Source organism: Chiloscyllium plagiosum, unplaced genomic scaffold, assembly GCF_037043375.1.
Source record: "Chiloscyllium plagiosum isolate Xiang-an unplaced genomic scaffold, Cpla_swu_hap1 HiC_scaffold_13, whole genome shotgun sequence".
NCBI classification, from domain to species: domain Eukaryota; kingdom Metazoa; phylum Chordata; class Chondrichthyes; order Orectolobiformes; family Hemiscylliidae; genus Chiloscyllium; species Chiloscyllium plagiosum.
In genome coordinates this window covers 61,116,416-61,139,872 of record NW_028270151.1, presented here as the reverse complement: position 1 = coordinate 61,139,872, position 23,457 = coordinate 61,116,416, and the positions used below count along the sequence as shown (strand labels likewise).

Here is a 23,457-nt window from a genome sequence, read left to right as displayed (position 1 = left end):
ATCGCAGCATTAACACAACCCTATGTCTCAACTGAGGCAGGAATGAGGGACCTAATCCAAGGTTCATATCCTTCACATCAAAGGCTTTGTAAAGAATAGTCAAAGACGCAACAACTTAACAATGCTGATCAGAAAACTTTGGGACCTGGCATATCAGAGTCATGGCTGAGTTTGTGACCATTCTGTAAGCTTCAACGAAGTTACTGTAGGAATCTGCTGTTTTTTGGAACCCTGTTCAGTAACCACTATTTTTATTTCTCATCTGTTGTTAAAAGTCCCATAACTTGCTGACTGGTTCACAAACTAGGTACCAAGTTTTAATTTTACCAGCAGATCCCTTGCAATATTAGTTATCCTAAATCAAAGGCTGTTTTATAATAATAAGTTTATAAATCTCATTCAGTGCTATAACCAATGTTAAATGCTACTTTGCAATTGCATTAAGTATTCTGAAAGTTTTGCTGGAGCTGAGAGGTTTTAAAGGAGTGTGTTTTTTTTGTCACACAATTTTGTCACACAAAATTGACAGGACACGTTGAGATGATAATTTGAGATCAGAAATCCATGTGAAAATGTTTAGAGAAAAATAAGGTGATTTCAAACTGTCCCAATGGAGCCTGGATCCCATCAGCAGCTGCTGCAAAGAGTACTGGATGATATGTGACTGCTGTCCAGGCTGTTAGTGCCATTAACTCTTCCAGCAGGAGCCAGTTGAGCTACACCTGTGTGCATCTGTTTGTTCTACCTAGAATCCTGATGACTACTACCAGTTGAATACCTCCAATAGCTGAAAATACATTTTTACTCCTTCCTGTGAGTGCTATGTATTTTGTGATGCTTTCATGTTTCTAAGAAATATGCCTTAAAATTATACATATTATGGTGTCTTCATTTTGAAATAGGGATTAGATAGTTGCTAGTGAAATCAAAAATAAGCACTTTTATGGTAGTCATGGTGTTGGGGATAGTTGGTGTGTAGGGAAGTGGATTGGTTAAAGCATAGTCGTAGAAAGGCATGAGCAAGAACAGGCTGGAGGGTGTAAAGGGTAGCAAGTTGTGGCAGAGATGATGAGTTGTAATTAGCAGAGGCTTTACTTAAGGAGATGAGGTGAGCTGTTCTGCATCTTTTAACTGACAAAGAGAATTAACATAAATACATCAACAAATTTCAAATCTTGAGAAAAAGATACTGCTCTGCTAAATAATAATGAAAATGGTAACAGACAGGCTTCAAATTCAAATTATCTGGCCATTATAGAGGGATTAATATTGACCCCATGTCTGCCTGCAGTGTAGAGAAAAGATGCAGGTAATCACCTTTCCAACATTATGGGGATATCCAGATCTGGGATCACTGTTTTTGCAACTTTCGAATACCTCTTGGTAACACATTATGCCATATCAGTGCAGTTGTTTGTGCAAATGTGTAGTGGGAGTATGTAGATCAACATATCATGTCAGTGCTGCCACTGTGAGCTCACAGTGTCAGCCATCATCTTTCTGAAGCTCACACAACTGAATGTGTTATGAAGCTGCAGCATGGAACCAGCACTAGCACTATTTGAAGGGGTCACTCACTATTTATCATCTCGTAGCTGATTAATTTCTTCTGGCAATTCCGACAAATCTATACATTTTTGATGCTTTCCATAGTTGCAGATTTCAAACGCCGATAGGGAATGGTGTGATAGGTGTTACTGACTTCAGTATCAATCAATTTCACCCAGATAAGGGTGCACTAGTCATCCTGCCTCTTGGAATTGAACATAACTCAAATAGCAGAACAAACTACCTGAAAAGGAGTGGAGGTGAAGGTCTCTTTGTGGTGGACATATCTATACAGGTAGTGAGTAATTTTCTCACTTCATCAGGGAAAATTTGTGAGACATGGCCATGAAGTGATCATAAGACAACTGGCTCTTTCTGTGCCAATGCTGTGTTTATTAGTGACAACTCATGATTTGCAGTCCAATGTTGTTAATTTCATTTTACTCACATGTCAGTCAAGGGCAAGCAGGGTGAGCATAAAGGTTATTTAGAATTGCATGCTTTTTCATGAAGGAAGCTGCCATTTACCAAATGCATATTCTTTGCAGGTGGTGTCAGCCATTTCCTCGAATCTGGTATGTAATCATAGGCAGCAAATTATGCAGACCAGTACCTTTTGGTTATAACCATGGAGTCATAGAGATGTACAGCATGGAAATAGACCCTTCGGTCCAACTCGTCCATGCCGACCAGATATCCCAACCCAATCTAGTCCCACTTGCCAGTACCTAGCCCATATACCTCCAAACCCTTCCTCTTCATATACCCATCCAGATGCCTTTTAAATGTTGCAATTGTACTAGCCTCCACCACTTCCTTCTGGCAGCTCATTCCATACACGTACCACCCTCTGCATGAAAAGTTGCCCCTTAGGTCTCTTTTATATCTTTCCCCTCACTCTAAAGTTATGCCCTCTAATTGTGGACTCCCCCACCCCAGGGAAAAGACCTTGTCTATTTATCCTATCCATGCCCCTCAGGATTTTATAAACCTCTATAAGGTCAGCCTTCAGCCTTCGACGCTCCAGGGAAAATAGCCCAGCCTGTTCAACCTCTCCCTATAGTTCAAATCCTCTAACGCTGACAACATCCTTATATATCTTTTCTGAACCCTTCCAAGTTTCACAACATCTTTCCGATAGGAAGGAAACCAGAATTGCACGCAATATTCCAACAGTGGCCTAACCAATGTCCTGTACAGCCGCAACATGACCTCCCAACTCCTGTACTCAATACTCTGACCAATAAAGGAAAGCATACCAAATGCCTTCTTCACTACCCTATCCACCTATGACTCCACTTTCCAGGAGCTAAGAACCTGCACTCCAAGGTCTCTTTGTTCAGCAACACTTCCTAGGACCTTACCATTAAGTGGATAACTCCTGCTAAGATTTGCTTTTCCAAAATGCAACACCTCACATTTATCTAAATTAAACTTCAACTGCCGATTCTCAGCCCATTGGCCCATCTGATCAAGATTGTGTTGTAATCTGAGGTAACCTTCTTCACTGTCCACTACACCTCCAATTCTGGTGTCATCTGCAAACTTACTAACTATCCCTCTTATGCTCACATCCAAATCATTTATATAAATGATGAAAAGTAGTGTACCCAGCACCAATCCACTGATCACAGGCCTCCAGTCTGAAAAACAACCCTCCACCACCACACTCTGTCTTCTACCTTTGATCCAGTTCTGTATCCAAATGGCTAGTTCTCCCTGTATTCCATGAGATCTAACCTTGCTAATCAGTCTCCCATGGGGAACCTTGTCAAACGCCTTTTCTTCATTCTGTGGCAGTTTGCTGTGCTCGGAGTTCAACAATGACAGCACACTAAACTATGTCTTCTGGGCAAGAAGGGCTATTTGACCATAAGGTGTTGACTGTCCTTGTTAATTCATTGCCAGACAGTTTGAAAAGCCTGCAGTAATATCTCAACATCAATTACAATTGATGATTCAAAAGGGATTCAAAATTCAATTAACCTTGAGGCAACATTGGTCCTTAAAGGCCCTTCAAATCGTCTCTGAGTCCCAGGGTAGGGACACTACCACTGCGCCACAGGAGGGTCACAGCTGTAGTACTGAACGCCTTTCCTTCATCCTGTGGCAGTTTGCTGTGCTCGGAGTTCAACAATGACAGCACACTAAACTATGTCTTCTGGGCAAGAAGGGCTATTTGACCATAAGGTGTTGACTGGTCATTAAAGACCATCACCTGCATTCCACGAAAATCAAAATAAAGAGGCTTGCATTTCCTCAAAGCCTGGGTGAACTTGTAAGAGAAATCTCCAACTACAGAAACCATTGCAGCTCCTGAATTATGACTTCAGGTTTTCAATCTGTTCTTCTGAGAAGGAGAAATCTACAGGTCTGCAATAATAACAGACCAATCTTATTCTCATCTTTATATGTATCTTATCTGTACCTTCTTTTAATCTTTGTGTAATAAGTCAATGATTCATTTAACTTCAAACTAAAACCTCGACTGCTCGTTATTTTTAAACTTGGCCATTCAAAAAACTGAATGAGGGCTATACAAGCAATAACAATTTGTGGTTCACTAACTGCTCTGTGGATACACCTAGTGTCATCAGGGCAGAAGAGATTGTGGAATGAGGAAGAAAGATTTGGTGTTGTGAAACTTGAAAGGGTTCAAAATAGATTTACAAGGATGTTGCCAGGGTTGGAGGGTTTGAGCTGTACTGAAAGGATGAATAGGCTGGGGCTGTTTTCCCTACAGAGTCAGAGACTGTGGGGAGGCCTTAGAGAGGTTTATAAAATCATGAGGGTCATAGATAGGGTAAATAGACAAGATCTTTTCCCTAGTTTGAGGCAGTTCAGAACTAGAGGGCATGCGTTTAGGGTGAAAGGGGAACGATTTAAAAGGGACCTAAGGGGGATCATTTTCTCACAGATGTTGTGCATATATAGAATGAGCTGCTGGAGGAAGTGGTGGAGGCTGATACATTTACAACATTTAAGAGGCACCTGGAGGGGTATATGCATACGAAGGGTTGAGAGGGATATGGGCCAAATGCTGGCAAATGGAACTAGATTAATTTAGGATATCTGGTTGGCATGGATGGTTTGGACTGAAAGGTCTGTTTCTGTGCTGTGTATCTCTATAACTATGAGGAATAGCTATGAAGATACTCAACTTTTTAGCCCTGCCCGCTGGCCTCAGTACAGTTACCTTAATGAACTTATCAGGTATCCTTTTCCCTCCAGTTAACTTCCTGCCAATATTTGTGCACGACCTTCTACAAGCATGGAGGATCTATATAAATCAGTGCAGTGTAACATGTTTGGAAAATTTGGTTGCCATGTTGACTAGTTCACAAGCTAAGAGATCTGAGGTTTGCAACAGTGCCAAGTTATGAGCATAAAGTTAAGCAAATGTAAGTAGGAATTAACCCTGATAGTGATTAACAGTAGCTGCATGATAGAGGGGTGATGATTTGGCAGTCATAGAGTCATAGAGATGTACAGCAGGGAAGGGAAGGGAAACAGACCCTTCGGTCCAACCTGTCCATGCCGACCAAGTATCCCAACTCAATGTAATCCCACCTGCCAGCACCTGGCCCATATCCCTTCAAACCCTTCCAATTCACATACCCATCCAAATGCCTCTTAAATGTTGCAATTGTACCACTTCCTCTGGCAGCTCATTCCATACACGTACCACCTTCTATGTGAAAAAGTTGCCATTGAAGCTGTAAGTTGTACAATTCATAGGAGACACAATTTGAACATATGCGTTCATAACTGCAATCACATGTAATGCCTTTTCCCTGTGTAAATCCATCCTAGACAACTTCTAAATTCCATCCGATTTGTCCCTTTAAATAGTGAACTTAGGTTCACTTCAAGTAGATGAATGTTACTGCGCAAGTTGGAGATGCAGGTTACTCCCAGGTTTTACTCTCATTGTTGCCCTTCCACATGGAACATACCTTTATACCAACTTCAGGGCCATAATTTTTCAGTACTCTGTTGCTGAGATGCCCTTGTGATAACATATTGCCAAGCTGGCTTTATCAAAGAGCTTCTACAGACTTGGATCTATGATTTAGAAAGGTCTTAGTATTTTGAAGCTATAACTTTGAAATATGCAGGTGCTTGCACCAAAGTTGACTGCATAGTCCTGTGTATCCTGGGGAATGTGGCTGCTCAGCAGCTAAGGCTCTGTAAAATGAACAATGCAGTATAATGAGCACCAATGGAAGAAGGAGTGCCAGAAGTGGACAGTTCATTGTTGATATATTGCATAAATGTGATCTAATGTTTCAGATTCTACCACTTGCCAAACTCATTAAATTTCTTAAAACACTATAGCCTGTCATTTCATGAGCGGACCTGCATACAGTCATGGAGTGATCATTTCCTTTGCAAGTTCTGCATCTTATGATCTATACTTAAGAAATAGTGTCTCTTTCCTGAGCTGTTTTTCCTTGGACAATTGCCAGACATTTCTTGAGTGCAGTTTCAAATCAATAATTTCATTTCAATCCCATGTTCATCAGATATTAATAACTTACAAGTCATAAAGCCAAATCTGAAATATGCCCAAATAGAACTTACCATTTGACTTGAGCTTGAGTATGTGTACCTTGGAAGGGTGAAGGAAAATTCATATGTATTTCTAACTAACTGTTTTGATTTCTTATAACCAACAGATGATGCAGCAAATTTTGACCAAGAATGGCAGAATAAGGTGTCAAAGTATATGCCTTCAGGAACTTGTCCCTCTGGTATTCAGGATGCACGAAAAGCCGTGGAAGAACAAAGGTACAGTAGAGTATTGAATGGAATTTAAAATGGAATTTAAAATTTAGAAGTTTGACCTGCATGGATAAGAGTTAGGTACTGAGACATTTTGTACCTTTAAGGTTGAATCATCAACCTAAACGAGCCAAACTGAGGATAAGAAAATCTACCACCCCCTTCCATGAGAGCTTCTACCATATTTTATTTCCCCTTGATAGAACTGTTTAAATGATGCTCTCACATATTTATTTTGCTTGAAAACAGCATGAAATTTTGGGTACTTAAAACTTGTGCATGTACAAAAATAAATTAAAGGGGTAGAAGGTAATAGGGAACAAATTTGGTAAAATTACACAAAACTATGGTTAGACCTATGTACAGTTGAGGACATTCATCTTTGAAAGACATGTTGGATAGGGAAGAATTGAAGCGCAGGTGACCAGAATGTTATCACGCTCCAAAAGTTAGATAATAGATAGAGGTTTCATAAACAAGGCATGCATTGTCTGGAAGATTGAAGGGTAGGAGGTGATTTTATTGAGGACCTTTTGGAACTTTAAAATGTCACTAACTGTTGGTTGTTCTAGTTTTGATAAGAAGATTTCTGTTAGGTTTGGCTTTATAGTCATAGAGTCATAGAGATGTACAGCTTGGAAACAGACCCTTCGGTCCAACCTGTCCACGCCGACCAGATATCCCAACCCAATCTAGTCCCACCTGCCAGCACCCGGCCCATATCCCTCCAAACCCTTCCTATTCATATACCCATCCAAATGCCTCTTAAATGTCGCAATTGTACCAGCCTCCACCACATCCTCTGGCAGCTCATTCCATACACGCACCACCCTCTGTGTGAAAAAGTTACCCCTTAGGTATCTTTGATATCTTTCCCCTCTCACCCTAAACCTATGCCCTCTAGTTCTGGACTCCCCGACGCCAGGGAAAAGACTTTGTATATCTGTCCTATCCATGCCCCTCATTGTCAACCTCTATAAGGTCACCCCTCAGTCTCTGATGCTCCAGGGAAAACAGCCCCAGCCTGTTCAGCCTCTCCCTGTAGCTCAAATCCTCCAACCCTGGCAACATCCTTGTAAATCTTTTCTGAATCCTTTCAAGTTTCACAACATCTTTCCGATAGGAAGGAGACCAGAATTGCACGCAATATTCCAACAGTGGCCTAACCAATGTCCTGTACAGCTGCAACATGACCTCCCAACTCCTGTACTCAATACTCTGACCAATAAAGGAAAGCATACCAAATGCCTTCTTCACTATCCTATCTACCTTCACTCCAAGGTCTCTTTGTTCAGCAATACTCCCTAGGACCTTACCATTAAGTGTATAAGTCCTTCTAAGATTTGCTTTCCCAAAATGCAGCACCTCGCATTTATCTGAATTAAACTCCATCTGCCACTTCTCAGCCCATTGGCCCATCTGGTCCAGATCCTGTTGTAATCTGAGGTAACCCTCTTCGCTGTCCACTACACCTCCAATTTTGATGTCATCTGCAAACTTACTAACTGTTTCTCTTATGCTCGCATCCAAATCATTTATATAAATGACAAAAAGTAGAGGACCCAGCACCGATCCTGGTGGCACTCCACTGGTCACAGGTCTCTAGTCTGAAAAACAATCTTCCACCACCACCCTCTGTCTTCTACCTTTGAGCCAGTTCTGTATCCAAATGGCTAGTTCCCCCTTTATTCCATGAGATCTAACCTTGCTAATCAGTCTCCCATGGGGAACCTTGTCAGAATGCCTTACTGAAGTCCATATAGATCACATCTACTGCTCTGCCCTCATCAATCTTCTTTGTTACTTCTACAAAAACCTCAATCAAGTTTGTGAGTGTTTTACATTCTGTTGCTTCAAACCAATCTTTTACACATGCCTTTGGAAAAAGAGTTATTTTAAAGCAAATTGAGCAAGCTTGGGCAGATTTCAGGCATTACCATATGAAACTTGAGCCTTTTATTTGAGACAATGCTAACTACTTGGTTGCTTTTGGTGAGCACTAGGTCTGAATTTACACAGATGTTGATGGATGTCTTCAGCATGAAGATGGGACTTCGTCTGTACAAAGACTGTGCAGAATCATTCTTGCCAATGCTATAATCAGCAGACGCATTTTTGAAATGTAGATTTTTTAGGTTGCAATTATGTTGATTCTGTCATCTTCTAATGCAGGCCCAGTCTTTCAGGACTTGACCAGCTAGGTCAAGAGTGGTGCAACCAAGCCATTTTTGGTTGATGGATATTAAAGTTATTTGTCATGCATTCTGTATCCTTGCTATCCTCAGCCCCACTTCAATGTGGTGTTTATGATTAGATTAGATTCCCTACAGTGTGGAAACTGAACCTTCAGTCCAACCAGTCCACACCGACCCTCCGAAGAGTAACCCACCCAGACCCACCCCCCTTTGACTAATGCACCATGGGCAATTTAGCACCTGACCTGCACTTCTTTGGACAATGGGAGGAAACCAGAGCACCCGGAGGAAACCCACACAGACACGGAGAGAATGTGCAAACTCCACACAGTCACCCAAGGCTGGAATCGAACCTGGGACGCTGGTTCTGTGAGGCAGCCACCGTGCCGCCAATATCATAGATGAGAACTGATTCATCAGATGAAGGAAGGTGTTAGGTAATACTCGCCAACAGGTTTCCTTGTCCCTGTTTGGTCTGAAACCTTGAGAATTCATGGAGTCCAAAATCAATGAGTTTGGGACTTTATACAACTGTGCTGCTACCTACTGTATGTCTTATATGTCATTGGTATAGGACATACCTATGCATAATGAAGGAGAAGTCCAGGATACAATTCTATAATTATAATTCTGTGAGTATGACTAGATTCTAGATTAGCGTGGTGCTGGAAAAGCACAGCAGTTCATGCAGCATCCAAGGAGCATGACTATACCAGGCTATTACTTAATTAATCTGTTGGTCAGCTATCTTAATTTTGGCACAAGGCTCCAAATGTTAGTGAAGAGGGCTTTTCATGGTCCGTAGACAGTGTCTTTACCACACCTGATGCTTTGGTAAATACCAGTGTTTTGTCCAGTTGGGTTCTTTTGCAAATTTTACTGAGTGACTTGCTCGGTCATTTGAAATGTCACTGCATTTCTGTACTTCTAGAATGGTGTTTAGGGTTGAACAAAGGTTTTCCTTCCTTAAAGAACAGGAGTGAACCAGAATGATTTTGTATGACAGTCCTGTAAGTTTCATGCTTATCATTCCTGAAACCAAGTTTATTTAATTGAATTTAAATTTCCCACACTGCCGTGGCAGGATGTTAAATGCATGTCTGTTGAAAATTAGTGCAGATCTCAGTCCGTCTCCGGTTATCTCTGGCTATCCTATCCTGCTTGGTCCCTAATGCCCTGCTCTGCATTGTGTTTGATTATTCTGCACAGAAATAGCAGCAATGCATTCTAATGTGGGAAAATGCAAGTTGGCCACTTTGTCAAGATGAATAACAAAGCAAAATATTATTTAAGTGCATGTCCCTTGTGCCTGAATCACAGAAAGTTAGAATGTAGGTACACTAAGTAACTAGGAAGGCCAACAGAATATAGAATTGGATTGTAAGAGGAATGGAATATGGAGGCAGGGAAATCTTGGTGTAACTGTACAAGGCATTAGTGAAATTGAACTGTGCTGCTTTAATTGCTGCTGTCCTTTCCTAAGGAGAGATTTACTTGTTTTGGAAGTGGTTCAAAGAAGGTTGATTCGGCTGATTCCTGGAATGAAGTGTTGACTGATGAGAAAAGGCCTCCATTCATTACAGCATAGATGAATGTTAGGTGAACTTATTGAAACATATAAGGGAGTTGGACAGGGTGTTTCTTGGGATGGTCTTTCATCGCATGGAGTAACATAGTATTGGCACCATTTAAAAATTAGGGATCTTTAATGATTTTTTAAATCTCTGTCATAGTGCCATTACTCTCCTGACAGAGAACAGTGGCGGCTGGGTCATTGAATACATTTATGCTTGAGTTGTACAGATATTTGTTCAAAAAAGAATGTGTTTGGTATCAAGCAGGGAAGAGGAGTAAAGGTCACAGTCTTAGCATGTCTTATTGAATGCCAGAACAGGTCAAATGACCAACTCCTTTTTCTTATGATCTTTTAAGCATTATTCTTTTCCAATTCCACTTTCTGTTGGTATCTTTTACCTATTCTTCGAGGACTAGAAAAACCTTTGCAGTTCTTTAAGTTTTGATGGCTACCGCAGTCTGGTTTTTTTTGCCTCCTTTCTTTGTAAAGTGCTCAAAAATTTCCATTTACGTGAGCAGCCTTGTGGAAATCCATGTGCTTGGGATCATCATCAGCTTCAAGGGTTTCTCTACCACAAGGAGTTGTGGTTACTGAAACTGTGTCATGATGTTGAGAGAAAGGTGACAAAAAAAATCTTCTATGGTAATTTCTGAAAAATTTCCTTGTTATTTTTTGAACTTCAGACTCTTTTGCTTTGAAGCATATTGTTGCTATTGTGGACAAACCAAGATTCTTGTACATTTAGCCAAGGCACAAATCTGTAAGCATCGATGCAGAGTTCAGCAAAAACTACAAAGGCTTAATTTTGGCAACATGTCATTTATATAACACCTTTAAGACAATAGAATATCCTTATGTGCTTGGCTGGAGTAATATCAGATCAAACTTTATGCTGGCCTCTTAGCAACATATGAAGACAAGGGACAAAAACATCAATCAAGGAGGTTGGTTTTAGATATGGTTTAAAGGTGAAAAGATGCAGAAAAATTGAAAACTTCAGGGAGAAATTATACCCTAGGCAAAGAAAAAAACAATAATGAAACAATTGAAATAAGAAGAAATACAGAAACTTAAATAACAAAAGTACAGGAACTAGAGTAGCACCAATATCTATAACCTGATGTTTTGATTTTTAACTTTCACATCATGAACTGAAGTAGGTTACAAAGATAGAGTGGGTGAGACCATGGATTGATAAAAATACCAGAATGAGAACTTTGCATCATAAGTAAAAAACAAAATCAGTTCTCTCATTTAGCTTCAGATCCACTGTCTGGATTTTCATGAATGTCTCTAAGCCACTGCCTGAATTCTTCTTTGTGCTTTACAAACTTCAGTCCAAAAAAACCAAGAAATAGGGATTAAGCCACCTACATATCTGGCTCAGTTTGAACGATTGTGACTTCACCAACCTGCTTTTTTCACTCTATAATTTGATTACATTTTTGCTCTGAAATGAATCCAGTTGCCTCGTGTAAGTATTTGTATCATTCCCTTAAAGAGCAACCCATGTCAAAGTATTATTTGTTTTGTAAAATGTTTCAATCTCCTTTCTAAATCCTCCTTTTAAAATAAGAACAGAAAATGCTGGAAACACTAAAGCAGAGCAAGTGACACCAAATTTACGATGTTAGGTTGATAATCTTTTACTGAGCTGAAAGAAGTTAGAGGTGAACAGCTTTTAAGCAAGAATAAGAGAAAGCTAATCATTTTTAACTTCTATGTCATACCCTTTGAGCCTTTCACCACTGTAAATTAAACCAATTTTACATATACTTTCAACAGGAGAAAACCCAGCTTTATTTTAACCACTCATCTTAAAGGTAGTTCCTGAAACTCCTCTGCCCTTTAATAAGTAATAATATTGTTTGTATAATTCTTGATTAGAACTCTACAATGCTCCAGAGACTTAATCCAGTGCCTCAGACAGTAATACTGGAATGTATATTCGTTTATCCTCTAACTTTCTGTTTATGCCAAACTGATGTTGTTCATTCTTGTACTGCTTCAGCTAAATCACCCCTAAACTTCTTATATTATTTTAGTTGTAAGGATTCAAATCGTTCACAAACCCCAGATTAATTTGACTTGCATGTTTCTGATGTATTGAAATATGAAGCTATTTCAAAATATATTTTGTTCAACTTGATCTGTAAATAATTTTCATTAATCATCAATTAAGACAGAGTGTGGTAGTAGAGGATTTTTCAGATGGAGGTTTATGACCAGCAGTGTGCCACAAGGATTGGTGCTGGGGCAACTGCTTTTCACCTTTTATATAAATTATTTGGATGGAAATATAGGAGGCTTGGTTATACGTTTGCAGATGACACCATTATTAGTAGTGTAATGGATAGTGTAAAAGGTTATCTCAGAGTACAAAGGGACCTTGATTAGATGGGCCAGTGGTCCAAGGCATGACAGGTGGAGTTTAATTTAGATAAATGTAAGGTGTTACATTTTTGATAAGGCAAAGCAGGGAAGGACTTAGACAATTCATGGTAGGGCCCTGGAGAATGTTGCAGAACAAACAGACCTAAGGGTGCAGGTGCATAATTCCTTGAAAGTGGAGTTGCAGATTGACAAGATGATGAAAATGATGTTTTGCATGCATGATGTCATTGGTCAGTGCATTGAATATAGGAGTTGGGATGTCATGTTGCAGATGTACAGGACATTGGTGAAGTCACTTCTGGAATACTGTGTTCAATTCTGGTCTCCCTGCTACAAGAAAGATGTTGCTTAAACTTGAAAGGGTTCAGAAAAGATTTGCAAGAGTGTTTACCGGGATTGGAGGGTGTGAGCAATGGGGAGATGCTGATTAGGCCAAGGCTATTTTACCTGGAGCAACGGAGGCTGAGGGGTGACCTTATCGACATTTCTAAAATCATGAGTAGCACGGATAAGGTGAATAACCAAGGTCATTTTCCCAGGGTAGGGGAGTCCAGAACTAGAGGATGCAGGTTTAAGATGAGAGGGGAAAGGTTTAAAAGGGACCTGAAGGACAACTTTTTCACACAGAAGGTGGTATGTGTATGAATGAGCTGCCAAAGGAGATGGTGGAGGCGGGTAATACTGCAATATTTAAAAGGCATCTGGTTGAGCACATGAATGGGAGGAGTTTAGAAGGGATATATACCAAATGTTGGCAAATGGGGTGAGATCAGCTTAGGATATCTGGTGGGTGTGGACGAGTTAGACGGAAGGGTCTGTTTCTGTGCTGTACAACTCTGTGATTCTATAAGTATTTGCAAGAAAAACTTTGCATAATGAATGGTGATGTTATAATGCACATAAACAGCAATCTTCTGGCGAAGTCAATTTCAAACCTCATTATTACAATTTGTTGGATATTCACATTGTTTCCCTTCCCCTGCCAGAGGTAATAGGCCGAGCTATAATCATCACCAGTGAGGGACAATCTAATCACTGCCTCTTAACATTCACTGGTGTTACCATCACTGAATCTCCTACTATCAACATGCCGGTGTGTGTGGGGGGGTTGGGGATGGAGTGGGGTGGGAGGTGGTGTTGGTGTTGGTGGTGGTGGTGGTTACCATTGACCAGAAACTCACTGGATTCAGCACATAAACACAGTGGCTACAAGAGCACATCAGAGGCTAGGAATACTGTAACTCAAATCCTGACTCCCCAAAATCTGTCCATTATCTACAAGGCACAAGTCAGGAGTGTGCTGGAATACTCCCCACTTGCCTGGATGAGTGCAGCTCCAATAACACTCAAGAAGTTTGAAGCTATCCAGGATAAAGCAGCCCATTTGATTAGCAATACATCCACAAGTGTCCACTCCCTCCACCACTGACCCTCGTTAGTAGCAGTGTGTTCTGTCGACATGATACACTGCAGAACTTTATTCAGGATCCTCAGGCAGCTTCTTCCATATCCACAACCACTTCCATCTGGAAGGACAAGGGCAGCCAATACATGGGAACTCCACCACCTGCAAATTTCCCTCCAATCTACTCACCATCCTGACTTGAAAATATATCCTGTTCCTTCACTGTTTCAGGGTCAAAGTACTGGAATTGCCTCCTTAATGACATTGTGGGTGAAGGTGAAATGGGCAATAAATGCTGGCAGCCAGGGACGCCAACATTCCACAAATGAATTTTAAAAAAATAATACTGCACCATACATCTAAGAGCAAATAACAGATACTTTTATCTACCATTTCAGTCGACCGTTGATAGTTAACCCGGCCAATTACAAAAGCTCCATGAGCTAGAAATCTTGGTTGTGGGCAGGAGAGGTGCAAATAAAATTAAATTATTTGATCAGTTAAAAGTCTTACGGCTCAAGAAGCTAGAGAAGAAGCAGTAGTGGTTCACATGTTATGAAAGTGATTAGTTTCTTGCAAATTTTCCTTCAACTGTACAAAATTATTGACTGGACTTGTGGCACTTTGAAGTTTACAATAAAATGTATTATTTTGTATCTGCAGTAATCCTTCATGGATTCAGCATTCAGCAAAATTTGTTGTGTAAAATTGATGGCAACTTTCCAGCATGTACATGTACACTTAAATGTGAAATTCAGAGGTTTGAGTCACTGATACCCTTCTCCATAACATGTGCTATGGCAGTATTAATTGATTAAATCAACTGGAAATCGATTCATTACAAGAACCAACAAAACAGTTAAATTCTATTCAATCTGAGTTTTTAATGGCATTCAGAGTCATAATTCCTGTTAAGCAATCTCTTTGACTCCTCAAAAAATTTAAAAAATGTAATTTTAAAATATATATTTCATAGTCTGTATTCTGATAATTACACATGGTGTTAGAAAAGAAATGTATCTCCCAGACTTTATTATGTAGTGCCATTGCTTCACTGTTGTCCACAGATCCTATGCCAATATTGCATATCCATATGTTCTAAGCAATAATTATGTACTGTATTCTGATTGAAATTATAAGGTAAAGACCCTAAGATTTAAACTTCTGTACTGTAAATAATAAGCTGTTTTTGCTATTAGATTCTGACAGCTGAAGTAAAAGAGTTATTGCCAGTATATTCAAAATCTCATAGCAATGAAAATTGTTTGTACTCCATTAATATTATACTGGAATTTTGCATTGTAGTACATGTGCCAGAGGACCAACGGCTCCACCTCCTGTTACTCCCTCTGGTGGTTGTGGCTGTCCTGCTCAACGAAACGCACAGCATATGATGAAACATGGAAGAAAATGAACATCACACTGAAACTACTTGGCTTTTCATTTTGTGTCTTGGGCCATTTTATCGTTTGTTAATATTAAGGCTGTGTTTTTTAAGTTGTAGTTGTGCTCACGTAGAATACTTCTGTTTACTTTTAACTTTTGGCTAAGCCTGCACAACCAGCACTTAATCTTTTGTCATCAGTAGTGTGCAATAAATAAAGGGAATGCATTTTTTGTAAGTTTATAGTCAATATCTATTTAGGTAAGATTGACAACAAAAATAGCTGTGTTCAGAAATACAGGTGAAGATTCTGATTTGATTTAGTAACGTTGAATCAAAACAGAGTTTAATTTTTATTGGTGATGTACATCAAGTGGACACTGAGGGCAATTACTACTTCCAATTGATGACGTTGATGGGATGTACAATGTTTTGTGAGCATGTAGCCTGATTTAAGTAGATCCTGCAAGTTCCCAGCATTGTGTGCAGCTTATAGCATTTAAATCATATGAAATAGCAGCAGAAGTGGGCCACTTGTCACCTTGAACCTGTTCCACCAATTGACAAGATCATGGTTGATATGATTTTGGTCTCTACTTTCTTGTCTCCTCCCATACCTTTTGACGGCCTTGTCAGACAAGAATTTATGTAACTCAACTTTAAAAATATCTAACAACCCTGCCTTCAATCCTCTCTGGAATAGAGAATTCCACAGACTGACAACCATGTGTGAGAAAAAAAATCTCATCGCCAACTTGAAGAGCTCTTAATTTTAAATTGTACCCTGATCCTAGTCTTAGCCTCTCCCATAAGGGGAAACCTCTTTTTAGCATTTGCCCTGCCTAGTCGCTTTAGGATTTTACATGTTTCAAGATGATGACTTCTCATTCGTCTAATTTCCAATGAATACATGTCAAACCAATCCAACTGAATTCCCACCAAAAGCTAAGCTAATTGGAAGACTGCAGTGGAAGACACAGGTAGACTTCCTGCTCTGGGGAATAGTTTCTCTTGTGGAGCTGAGGGTGGAAAGAGAGATAGGAAGTGGGACAGAGGGAAATAAATTGTTTGTAGGGATGGGGAATCAGGAAACAGTGTCAAGGTCACTGTGTGGAAAGTGGTTGTTGATTCTGGTGAGGGTTATGAGTAAGACCATAAAACTTGGTACAGAAGTTAGGCCATTTAGCCCACTGTGTCTGCTCTGCCATTCAATCATGGCTGATGAGTTTCTCAACCCCATTCTCCAGCTTTCTCCTGTAACCCTTGATCCCCTTGATACTCAACAACATACCTATCTCAGTTTTAAATACACTCAATGACCAGTAATGATATTGGGGTGAAGGTTCTAATCAAATGGGAAAGGAGCAATCACTCTTGGTCCTTAAACAGTGCTGGAAGGGCCCTACGCTGGCATCTTTAAGCCTACTTAAAATATTTAAATAAGCATTTTCCATCCTGAGATCAAATCAGTTATATAGTTTCAGTGGAGGGTGATGAATTTGATTATTCAAAAGAGCAGGAAAAGTTTACAACTGGGAACAATGAGGATAGTCAGGATATCTGTAAAACTGCATGCATGAAAATAAAATTGATGTTAAGAAAACAGTGTCTTGGTTGCTGATTCATTGCCAAGTTGCATCCATTTAACTCACATACCTTCCCACACTAACCATCTTGTTTCCATTAAAATCATTAGTATTTAGGTTTATTTAAGATTCTAAAAACCATTCCACCTACCCAAACGCACCAGTTTTAATTCTGCCATAGTAGAATAATTATTTGCTTCTTTCATACGCTTTCTGTCATTATTGGATTTCTCTGTATTTAAAAAATGCATTCCTTAAAAAATTAATATAACAGTAAGAATATTTGCAGAAAACTTTGTTTCACCTTTATTAGGAGATTGTTGTAGATATACTCGACACAAATTCACGCCCGGAAGCAATAAAACAGTCATCAGAGTGTAATGAAAAATCAGGAAGCTCACTAAAACATAAATTTCAGGCTTCTGACTAGCTATGAGCACATTCTTAGTGTGATAAATTCTAATTTTCATTTTGTTTTAAGAATAGTAAAGTGTTGGTTAATTGAAGCTATGTGGTCAGCCACACTAGTAAGGACTCTGGCACTCAATTTTACTACACGAACATTATTAGCACTGTGGCACATTTTCTAAATAATAACAGCATTGCTGTTTTACTCTTTTTTTTACAATGCTTACAGAAAAGTATACAACTATTTTTTGTTATACAAAGCACGTTATATATGATTTTTATATTAAATTCAAAGAACTTGAATACATGTGGCACCTTTTAATATAAAAAGAAATAAGATGCGGCAGCATAATCAGACAAAAATTGAGGAAATCAAAGGAAATATTCTAAGGCACAAAAAGCAGTTTGGTCAAAGCATGGAACTCTTCAAAGGGGCCTCAAAGAAAATTTATGGAAAATAAAACCAGAGATTAGACCTAAATGACAAAAATGGAAAAGCAAAGGTAGAGCAAAAGGAATGAAATGTGTACCAGAAACGGAATTGGAGGAAAACAGATTTTTAACAATCGTAGGGCTGGCGGAGTTTATAGAGAAATGGAAAGGCTGAAACCATGCAGATATTTGAAGATTAACTGAAAGAGAATGAAAGTAAACAAGTACAGTACTTTGGTAATAGGTGAGCAGGAATTAGGACTGGATTTAAGTATATGGGACGGCAGAATTTTGAGTTAATTGTTTTAATGGAAAATAGGTTGGTCAAAAGAACATTGGACATGTCTAGAGGTGACAATGACATGGGTGACAGTTTTGGCAGAAAGTGGACCACCTACAATGCATGGTCATCCATGAGGAATTTACAGCAGTAAGGCCTCAAGAAGGGGATCTAAGAATTCTTGTATGGCCTTGACAAGGGCAGGGACAATTGCTTTTAATGCCATTTGTGAGATTGCCAAAATAGCATGAGTAGAGGAATTGCTCATTGATGTTGAAGCAGAACTATTGAATATATTTCTGCTTAGCAAGCTACTTGTAACTGCTTCAACTGTCTATCCCAAATACATGAGAGGACCATTCCATTTTCCAAAGATGTGCGGGTTGTGTGGATTGGTCATGCTAAATTGCCCAGAGTGTCAAGGGATATGCAGGGTAGGTGGGTTAGCCATGGGAAATACAAGGTTACAGGAATAGGGTAAGGCAAGTGGGTCTGTATGCAATGCTCTTTGGATGGTCGGTGTGGACTTGAGGCTGAATGACCTGCTTCCGCACTGTTAAGGAAGGATTCTAGAAGTAATGTGTTCTCATGGTGACTAAGCCAGAATAAGTACTTTTGAAAAGCTCAAGTGATAAAGTATGGTATTTTTAAGATGCTATTGTTTCTTAAGATAGTGGCTCAACAATTTCATCCTTGCAGCCACTTTGGAGCTTAGTCAGAACAGCAGCAGGAGTGAAGCGAACCTGGGTGTGAATGGCAGCAGCGGAGCTTCTGGATAAAAACCTGTGGAGCAGAGTCTAGAACGGCCTCAGTAGTAGGGGCACCGGAGAGGATCAGAGCAGGTGGAACCTTCACTGAACCCAGAGGTGCATTTCCTGAGGTGATGTCAGGGTTGAAAAAGTGATGTAGTTGGAGGATTGGCTGCTTGAGGACCAGCTTTAGAGACTGAGTGAGTAGTACCAGGAGGGAGACAAAGTGCATAATCCTTATTTTTGTTGTCTGTAGTTTGTTAAGAACAGAGAGGGAGAGAGAGAACTCTGCTTTGGTGAGTAGTGATAAGGTTGAGTAATTTATTCCTAGTTTATCGTCTGTAGTTGATATGGGTTGTAATGGCAGGGGGAGTACTTGGCCCAATGGAATACAGTACCTACAATATGTGGTAAATTAGGAATACGCCCAGTGCCCATAGTGACCATGTACACAGGATGTGTTTTCAGCTGCAGGTAGATTCTCTATGAAGCATCCATGATACTGAATATGTCACGGAAAGTATGTTTAGTGAGCTGATCACACCCCAAGTAAGGGCTAGACAGACATAAAAGAGTTAGGCAAGCAGTGTAGGAGTTCCCCGTGACCATCCTACTCTCAAACAGATTTCCTGTGTTGAGCCCTATTGAGGCCTCTCAGGGTAAAGAAGCAATAACCAGGTTTGTGGAACATGGTTGGCTCTGCTGTACAATAGGGGAGGGAAAAGACAGGGAGAGCTTTAGTGATAGGAAACTTGATTGTAAGGGGACTATGCCGACAGTTCTGTGGCGGCAAACCAGATTTTTGAATGGTATGTTGCCTCCCTGGTGCCAGACTCAGAGATATCTCAGCTCCTTCAGGGCATTCTGAAGTGGGAGGGTGAACAGTCTGCAGTCATGGTTCTTATTGGTCTCATTGATGTGGGTGAAAAAAGAAATGAGGTATTGGAGCTCAAATTTACAGAGTTAGCTAGTAAATCAAAAAGGAAGTCTGCAAAGATAACACTCCAATTACTCATAATGCCATGTATTACTTAGTACAGGAACAAGAAAATTGGTCAGATGAACATGTGGCACTGGGGCAGCTTCTGGGCAGGGTAGGACCTACACAGGTTGGACAGGTTTCACCTGAACCAAAATGGGTCCAACATCCTTTCTGGGAGAAAAACTGAAATAACTGTAAACCAGAAACAAAAACAGAAGTTGCTGGATCTACCAGCAGATCTACCAGCACCTGTGCAGAGAAATCAGAATTAATGTTTCTGGTCCAGTAACCCTTCCTCAAAACCAGGAGGTTTCCTCCTTGTGGGAAGATTTGTGTTTGGGGAGGTTTTAAACTGATTTGGTGGGGGATGGAGCACAGAGTAGATGTAAAGTCAGGAGCAAGATCCAATCAGATATAGATGGAATGTTAGGACAGTCCAAAAGGTAGAAAAGACATGGGCTGGATAAGGCACGTGGGAGATCTAGAAACTTAGAGCATTGACCAGCAAGTGTGAATATGATATTGTTACAATCACTGAGACATGGTTGAAGAAAGGACAAGACTGGCAGCTCGACATTTCATGGCATTGAGAGTTCAGGCACAATTGGGGCAGGGAAGGAGGTTGGAGGGGGTGGTTGGAAAGGGATGAAAGAGGTGGGCTCATTGCGTTATTGATAAAGGAAACCATCACCACAGTAATGAGTGAAGATGTTCTAGAAAGGTCATCAATTGAGACCATGCAGGTAGAGCTTAGAAATAAAAAAGAGACAATTACCTTGCTAATTTAAGTGGCAGCCTATGAACAGGCGCTCTCAATACTAAAAGTTTCCTATATTATCACAATCTCCACAATGTCTGGGTAGTCACTTGAGGGTGCAAGAGATAAGGCTGTCTGCTGATAAGTTTAATTTAAGACAGAAGTTGCCATATTTAAGTGATGAATGCTGTAAGTAAAACATAACAGTAATATGTATACCCCCTGTATTACATTTCTATAACTTATTGTGTGTTTTTACACTGATTATGTGGACCTCTTGATCAATCCTGGTCTGATTGGTGCCAGTTAACAAAAAGTTTGTTGTACTACAGGCCAGCTAACAGTTCAGAAGGAGATAGAGGAACAGCTATGTAAGTAAACCATGGAAAGATATGAGAGAAACAGAGTTATACTTGGAAGGAACTTAACTTGGCTAATAGTAACTGGTATTGCTTTAGGATCTAAGAATTGTAGCCTTTAAAAGGCTAAGAACAATTGCTTTTATCACCTTTGCAAGCTTGCCAAAAGCTTAGGGGAATTCAAAAATTTATTTGAAACTATCTGTGTTCTCTGTGACTGAGCCTGAATAAGCTACTTTTGAAGCCATGAAGTGTGATATCTTGAAGCTGCTATTGTTTCTTACGATAGTCCCTTAACTATTTCATCCTTGCAGCATTTTTGAAGTGCATCCAGGAGAGATTTTCAGGCCAGTACATAGATAGTCCTATGAGAGATGGGGTAGTGCGAGACCCAACCCTAGGGAATGAAACTTGTGAAGTGTTGAAGTTTCAATGGATGAGAATTTTGGGATAGGACCATGATTCTGTAAGTTTCAAAGTAACGGTGGAAAGGGATATAAGGATAGAGCAGAAGTTCAGTATCTAAATTAGGGAAAGACCAATTTCAATATCATTAGGCAGAGTCTGGAAAACACAGACCAGGTGCAACTACATGCAAGTATGCAATTGGAAAGATGTTGTCTTTTAAAGTGGTATAGTGAGAATTCAGGGCCAGTATGTTCCTCTTAAGGAGAAAGTGAGGCCTGCAGATTGTGGAGATAAGTGTCGAAAAGTGTGGCACTGGAAAAGCACAACAGGTCAGGCAGCATCCAAGGAGCAGGAGAGTCGATGTTTTGGGCATAAGCACTTCTTCAGGAATGTGTGGGGCAAGGGGCTAAGAAATAAATAGCAAGGTGAGAGTGGGTTGAGGGAAAGGTAGCTAGGAAGGCAATAAGTGGATGAAGGTGGGAGGTGACTATGATAGGTCGTAGGGAGGGTGGAGCAGATAGGTGGAAAGGAAGATGGACAGATAGGACAGGTCAAGAGTGCGGTGCCGAGTTGGAGGCTTAGACCTGGGATGAGGTGGGGGGAGGGGAGATTTGAAAACTAGTGAAGTTGATGTTGATGCCGTGTGGTTGTAGGGTGCCAAGGCAGAAGATGAGGCATTCTTCTACCGTTGAGTCAGACTGGTTCTGTTTCCAAAGTTGGAATTTATAAAATGTCATATGGACTGACTGCCTACAGATTGTGCGTTTCTTAAACAAAATAGAATGTATCCGCAAATGCAAATTTACCCCATAGACGTGTGTGTGTGTGCATGTGTGTGTTTGTAGGTAGGCAGGATGGTGAAGAAAGCACATGGGATGCTTGCCTTTATCAACTGGAGTGTTGAATATGAGAGCAAGGAAATGTTGTTACAACTATATAAATCATTAGTTAGGCCAGAGATGGAATACTATGTGCAATTCTCGTTGACACTCTGTTGGAAGGACAAGACTGCGCTCAAAAAAGTGCAGAGGAGATTCACTCGGATGTTGCCTGTGATGAAAAGTCTCAGGTATGAGGAGAAACTAGATAGGCTGGCTTTGTTTTCCTTGGAGCAGAGGAATCACAAGTTTAAGATAAAGGACAAATGGTTTAAAGTACTTCTCACCCAGAGGGTGGCAGACATATGGAATATGCTGTCCGAGAAAATGACGGTGGCAAGTATTCTCTCAACATTTAAGAAGCATCTGGATGAGTACTTAAAATGCTGGCACATTGTAGACTGTCCATCAAATGCAGGTAAATGGGATTGGTGTAGTTTGGTGTTTGTGGGTTGGCACAGAAATGGTGGACTGAAGGGCCTTTTGCCAAGCTGGTATGGCTCTCTGATGTCAGCACATGACAGAGCTCTGCTCAGGCTAGGTCACCTTCATAAATGTAAGTGAAATTCAGCTTGAAACAGGTCCTTCAAAGGCATAAGCTTTGCTGTAACAAGACTTCCCTCTGTCCTGTAAAGTTCTAGTGAAAAAGACCCAGCCACCCCTTTCTCAATCTGGTGGTATTCAAGGATCTCTGCAAGAATAAAGCTCTGGTTTTAACCTTAAGTGCAAATTAAACAGATGAGGAATGGAGTGAGTGAAAGACAACCTAATATCATCATTGTGAAGCTGGTGTCGTGGAGAAAATGTAGAGAATCACCAGGAGACGCAGAGAATTCTTCACCGAGTAGGTCTTTTATTTGCAACCAAAAAACCGTGACACTCAGAAAGCAGATTCTTGAATGCCCACAAACCTCAGGGTAATTGGTTCTTTATATTTTTTTTATCATGTATTTGTTAGCTTATCAGCATGTCGATCTATGTTAATCAAAAGTACCTCACTCTAGCTATACAATAAACTAGTGATGTTAGTTCCCATTATCTCTTTAGTTGTGCCACTATAGTTTTTCCTCTATTCTACTTAATGTTATTCTAATGTCACGATTAGATATTTTACTATCAAAGGTCTCAAGCAAGCTGACTCTACTATTAATTAAATATTTAATGCCATGTCCCAAACATTTATTATTACAACCAATCCAAACCTGCCATGATGATATTTAGCAGGCGAGGCTGAATCCTGCCACAGTGACCTTTTGACTAGTGTAGCATTCCACAGACCCCTTGTAACAGATCGCCAGTGTGTCTTCATGCTTTAGCCTTTCCATGCTTTC

General features: G+C 40.2%; 1 protein-coding gene across 1 annotated transcript in view; it reads left to right on the top strand.

Moving 5' to 3' along the window:
• mlf1 (myeloid leukemia factor 1) overlaps positions 1-16,904 on the top strand; it is a 44,400-nt gene extending 27,496 nt beyond the window's left edge. Inside the window, exons 6-7 of the mRNA XM_043702119.2 lie at positions 6,228-6,339; positions 15,209-16,904. Of these exons, the coding sequence (XP_043558054.1) occupies positions 6,228-6,339; positions 15,209-15,317 (221 nt within the window). The 3' untranslated portion in view covers positions 15,318-16,904. The remainder of the gene's footprint in view (positions 1-6,227; positions 6,340-15,208) is intronic.
• The last annotated feature ends 6,553 nt before the right edge of the window (positions 16,905-23,457 follow it).